At 44.6% G+C, this 6,000-nt stretch overlaps 1 protein-coding gene across 4 annotated transcripts in view; it reads left to right on the top strand.

The window, feature by feature from the left end:
- The first annotated feature begins 1,578 nt into the window (after positions 1–1,578).
- The window catches only part of TRAPPC8 (trafficking protein particle complex subunit 8), an 89,409-nt gene continuing 84,987 nt past the window's right edge, over positions 1,579–6,000 (top strand). For 3 of the 4 annotated variants that reach the window (XM_025996922.2, XM_025996923.2, XM_025996921.2), the window contains exon 1: positions 1,590–2,117. In XM_025996922.2, coding sequence (XP_025852707.1) covers positions 1,961–2,117 — 157 coding nt within the window. In that variant the 5' untranslated portion in view covers positions 1,590–1,960. Of the gene's footprint in view, positions 2,118–6,000 lie in introns of all 4 variants that reach the window. The other variant, XM_025996924.2, reaches the window with a different exon arrangement.

The following is a 6,000-nucleotide window of genomic DNA, read 5'->3' as shown; positions in this document are numbered from 1 at the left end:
TGCCACGCCACCAAAATGTAGGGGGTGAATTTTACAGACTGTGAATATTTCAAAAAATTCATTTAAGCTTAATTGCTCTTGAAAGTCCTTCTCAGAGGGGCTAATACAACTAGTTTTAACTCTAGTGTAAAAATGTTGCCTTTTTAACTCTTATTTTGAGTGGTTCTCCCCAAAATATGTTATAACTTGAGTCATATTTGTATGGGATTCTCACCTAAAGGGATTGAGATTCAAGGTATTCAAAAGGGAACGTGTACGTCTGCGGATACACGAGGGATTTCCAAGAGGTGCTCAGGCACCAATACTTTTAATCTGAATTTCCAGATCCTCAACTTGCACGTTATCTTTTCTAAACTGATTTGTGGCTAAGCTGTCACGATATCCTTTTATACTTTCCTTCCTCCCACCTCTCAATTTACAGGAGGAAGGCATACCTCTTGCCTGTCATATCCTTACCACAGTAAAAACCTCAAGGTGCCAAACAATCCGACAGATTCGAGATACTGGTGTTGGGGAAGCCTCCTTTATTAAGTCAAGGTAGCATAAAACCACGATGTGGCGTTGTACTTCTTGCTTTCTATTTCTGGCAAATAATTCGGAAGGAATCCAAGCCAATTCCGTGACACGGGAATAGAATCCCTTTCATTCACTTCTACTTCTGTAAAGGAACAAGCTAGAAAAGGGAAGCTAAGAGAGGCAGCCAGTTTAGGACTCCCGTTTGGTAAGGAATTACTGGCTCCCCACACCTCCATCGCTGCGAAGGAAACCTCCTAGCACCGTGAAAACACGGATGCGGCTGCAGGGGAGACTCAGGTATTTGCAAGCAAACTCAGCCTGCGACCAACAAAGACGCAGGAGCTCAAGAGTCCTCCCTCACACTGGTGTAAATTGCAGCACCCACGGGAGCACACTTCTGCTCGCTGGTTGACTCCACGATCGCAGTAGTCCGTTTCTGTTGTTTTAAAAATTCACTCGTGAGAGACACAACAAGAGAGGTAGAGACATAGGCGGAGGGAGAAGCAGGCTCCCCGTGGGAAGCCCGATGCGGGACTCGATCCCAGGACGCTGGGATCACGACCTGAGCCAAAGGCAGAGGCCCAACGGCTGAGCCACGCAGGCGCCCCGTGGTAGTGCGTTTCTAAAATTGTATTTAAGTGATACCAGGTCTGTTCAGGCCGGCGCCACGGGAACCACCCTTCCCCGAGCAGGTATCCTTTGCCGCTCTACCCCGAGCGCCAACAACCACAGGACTTGCCGGTTTCTAGGGAGAGCCTGGGGGGGCGGGGGGGCAAACAGGCCCCGCCCACCGTGACGTCGCGGATCCCGAACGCCGACCCGCACGCGTGCCCCTGGCACCTCTCTCGGCTTTGCCAATGGCGGGCGTGAGAACCAGGCCTAAAGTCGCGCGTCTCCCGCTCGGCCCCGCCCACCGCGCTTGTAGCCCCGCCCCACCCGGCAGAGGCCCACCCATCGCACCATTTCCGGCGCCGGCCTCCCAACCGGCCTCCGTAGCTCTTCGCTTCCCTCTCCTCGGCTCCCCTCCCCCGCCCCATCTCCTCCTCTAATACCGTCACGTGAGGGGCGAGCGCGGGGCCTGCCGGGACGGGTACTGCCGGTGGGTCAGGGTTCGGCCTCAACATGGCGGTTCCGGCCGGGCAGTGACCAAGGTTTTGCCGTCGGGAAGACTAAGTGGCGTTTGTCGGCGGCTCCACCTATCCAGGTGGAATGCGAAGACGCCGGGGCGAGCCCTGAGGAGCGGCGGTGCCGGGGAGGGGTCGGTGGCGTGTGCCCGGGAGCCGAGGCAGCGGCGTCTGTTCCTTCCATTGGTCTCCAGGCTTCAGTGCGGAGCCCCGCCCGGCCGGGCTAGGCCGGCGGGCGGCGGCAGGAGCTGCTGCAGCGGCAGGATCGGCCTCAGACAGTGGGCCGGAGGGCGGGCGCCGCCGCCGCTCGGGCCGCGGCGATGGCCCAGTGTGTACAATCGGTGCAGGAGCTCATCCCGGACTCCTTCGTCCCCTGTGTCGCCGCTCTGTGCAGCGACGAAGCCGAGCGGCTCACTCGTCTCAATCACCTTAGCTTCGCGGAGTTGCTTAAGCCCTTCTCTCGCCTCACTTCGGAGGGTATGTGGTCTCCTCCCTTTTTCGCTGTGCTCCGTGAAAGCCGGGCCGGGAGAAGGAAGTTGGGAGCGGGCCGGGAAGAGGAGGGCGATGTTTACACCTCGGAGCCCGTCGAGTGGCGTCCGGGGCTGGGGCCGCGCGGCGTCCCCCGCGGCGGCTGGGGGAGGGGCCACGAGGGAGGTTGTCAAGACAGCGCGGTCCTAACCTCCAGGTTCCCTAGGCGCTTTCCTGCTGACCCGGACGAGCCGGGCTGTTGGGTAATTAGTGTCAAGAAAACCATGACCCCTGAGAAGCGCGTTGAGACGGTTTCAGCGGCCACAGGGAGGGAATTAGGAAGTTAAGTTGCTAGGGCAGGGAAGGGTAGGAAGATGCTGCCTCTTAGACCGATGAGGTCTTCCTGGAGAAGACCGATCATCTCTCTCTGGGTGTTAAAACTGGACTTCCAAAGTTCTCTTGAATATTACATTCTTCTGGTAACGGGGCCTCTTCCTAATCTTCTGTTGTTTTGTTTCTTTTTTCTTTGAAAATGTGAACATTTTTTTTTAAAGATTTTATTTATTTGTTCATGAGAAACACACACACAGAGAGAGAGAGAGAGAGGCAGAGGGAGAAGCAGGCTCCATGCAGGGAGCCCGACGTGGGACTCGATCCCTGGTCCCCAGGATCACACCCTGGGCTGAAGGCAGCGCCAAACCGCTGAGCCACCCAGGCTGCCCGAAAATGTGAACATTTTCATAAATATATAATGTGAAACCTCTCCCGAAAAAAAGTTAGAAAAGTAATACTTTGTAATGGCCTTTTGCCCGAGGGACGAGGAAGTAAGGACATATTGTAATTAATCTAGATAGTTGGAGTTGAATAGATTTATAGGAATAGTAAAGCCTTGGAAATTTAGTTTTTCGGATAAAAGTTTAGCCAGCGGGAGAAATGAGTCTTTTATTTAAGAGCTACCTGTTTTCTCCACCTTTAGATTCTTTATTAGGGAAAAATAAGCATAATAAAACTACTGAGTATTTAACCAGTGTATCTGCCTTTGTAAACAGCATAGCAAAGTATAGGTTAGGTTCTTTTGTTAAGGTGTGTGTAAAGCGAAGGGTTCTGTAACCAGACTGCGTCAAGCCAACGGTTGTGATGTTTATTTGATTATGATGATTTCTCCACAAAAAGCGCTGTGGCATGAGTTTATGTATTTACATGCCACGGGTGTGTATTCTTTGGGAGAATAGCTCCATAAGTTCACTTTATTATTTAAAGGAGGGTGGGAACTCTCCAAAAAAAAAAAATAATAAAAATAAAAAAGTTTAGGAACTCTTGGATTTCTTCAGCTTGTACTCTTTGTGTTCTACTAAATCAACAAGAACAAAGTACCCTATATTCTTAAATTCTTTAAAAAGTGAGAATCTGTTTGACTTTGATGTGTATGCCCTTTCCTGCTTTGTTAATAAAGAATAATAATGCTAATATCCGATACCTGCTGTATTTAGCTTTTCTCTTAGTTCTCATTGAATCCTATGGGGTAGATAACTGTTATCACCACTTTAAAATTTGAGGACGTTGAGCATAGAGATGTTAACTTGTCCACAGTATTTTTTTTTTTTTTTTTTGTCCACAGTATTTCGTGTGAGAAAGATTTAAAAACAGGCAGTGTGACTCAAGGTGTCCTTAACTCCTCTCCTGGCAATAGGATTGTTTATTCATACTAGAGAGCAGTGCTGTCCAGTAGAAATATGTGAGTCATATATATAATTTTAAATTATTTAGTAGTCACATTATAAAACAAAGTTAAAAAACCCAGTGAAATTAGTTTTAATATTTCCAAAATGTTACATTTCAACATATCAACAATATAAAACATCTTAGTATTTTACATTCTTTTTCTATTGCCACGTCTTTGAACTTTGGTGTGCATCTAGATATTTAGACGATTTATGTTGCCCAATAGCTACATCTGGCTGGTATTGAATAGAGCAGTGAATAGGAGCTCACTTCAATATTCTGATTTCATTCTGTAAAAGGCAAAAGGTTAAGGGAAGGAATATAATTCCAAGGTTAAGTAGAGAGTTGGTGGAGAGAAAGAGTGCCAGCATTTCCTGTTGACGAGGGGAGTGAGGTTAGAATGGCATGGCCAAAAGGTATGTTATGACTGAGTGGTTGGGGAACAGTGAGGAAATTATCCCTATCAGAGTACAGGATAATAAGGGAAGATGCCTAGATAAGGAAGGGTCTTGAATTCTAGGAAGGGAATTTTGGATTTCTTATCTAATGGTTAAGTATATGGCACTCATAGATTCTTGAACAAGGGCATTAAATTAGGGAGATTAGAATTATGTGGTCTATAAGGGTAAGTAGGAGTTGATAACCATTTCAAAGTTTAAGATGTTTAGGGTATAGACTTTGGCGGTGGCATTAGAAATTCAGTGAAAAGGACTTAATTTGCCTGTGTTCAATTTTTTGCTGGTCAGTAAATTTTGGGGTTCTTTGCCATGTAGAAAATGCTACTTTTTTTGTTTCAAGTGTGAGGATTTCTCTTAGCTGCTTATCTTTAGGCAATGAGGCATGAGAATATAACTTCAAACGCATACTTTAAGAATACAACTAACCAAAACAGCTAAAATTTCCTTAGGAGGAGAAAGGAATGTTAAAAAAAAGTGATAGGACTCCTTTAGTGGCCTATGAGTATTTGAGATCAAAACTGTTGAATATTTCCAGGGGACTTTTTTTTTTTTTTTTTTTTAAGGTTTCAGTAGGAAAACTTATGGTTTAAAGCTGTACTGAGGGAGGGTTGATAAAACAAATTTGAATACCATGCATATATAGGACTTTAAAAATAGAGTTTAAACTTACGTATTAGGCAGTGGAGAGCCATTCTAGATTCCTTGGATATATTTTTTAAAATTCAACAAGTACTGCTTTTTATTAAATAATGGTGATTATATATATTCTTCTCATCATTATGCTAGATATATGTTTGAAACTTAACATATATTTATCATTTCAACACAAAGTTTGTAATCTTAATACTGCTTGAGAAATTTCCACTGGCCATCTATTACGGAGAGTAGTGGTCACATAATTACTTAATCAAACCTCACTGTTTTTGTTCTCATAGTGATAGTTCTTCAATAATTCTAAACAGGGTTTCAGTGCATCATTTAGACATTTATAAGACTTAAATAATTTCACTTAAACACCAACTTTGAAAGTTAAAACTTCAAAACTTCAAAACTTTTACTTTCAAAAGGTATATATTATTATTTTTAAATGGATTAAACTTATTTAAGGGTTTAAAAAGAATAGAATGTAATTTTTATATAAATCTTGAATATTTTCTGAAGGACTTTTGAAGGGTACTTACTGCATCTAGTTTTCTTTCTTTCTTTCTTTCTTTCTTTCTTTCTTTCTTTCTTTCTTTCTTTCCTTCCTTCCTTCCTTCCTTCCTTCCTTTCTTTCTTTCTTTCTTTCTTTCTTTCTTTCTTTCTTTCTTTCTTGATTTTATTTACTCATGAGAGAGAGAGAGAGAGAGAGAGCGCGCACGAGCGCGCGTGCGGCAGAGACACACAGGCAGAGGGAGAAGCAGACTCCATACAGGGAGCCCAATTAAGGACTCAGTCCTGGAACTCCAGGATCACACCCTGAGCTGAAGGCAGAGCTCAACCACTGAGCCACCCCAAGGCATCCCTGCGTCTAGTTTTCTTAAGTTTCTTTTAAAAGGTTGGAAGTACTTCATCAAAAAAAATTTCATTCTTTAAGTCTTAACTACTGTGGTAATGTAACCAGGTAATTAGCCTGCAAGTTTTTCAAGTACCAAACTTTGGATAAATTCAAGTCAAGCCTTCAAACTTCAGATAACATGCTTGTGTCATTTTTGTACAAGTTACGACTTTTT

Source organism: Vulpes vulpes, chromosome 13 (genome assembly GCF_048418805.1).
Source record: "Vulpes vulpes isolate BD-2025 chromosome 13, VulVul3, whole genome shotgun sequence".
NCBI lineage: Eukaryota > Metazoa > Chordata > Mammalia > Carnivora > Canidae > Vulpes > Vulpes vulpes.
The sequence above is the reverse complement of the archived record's forward strand: the minus strand, read 5'-3'. Positions and strand labels throughout refer to the sequence as shown.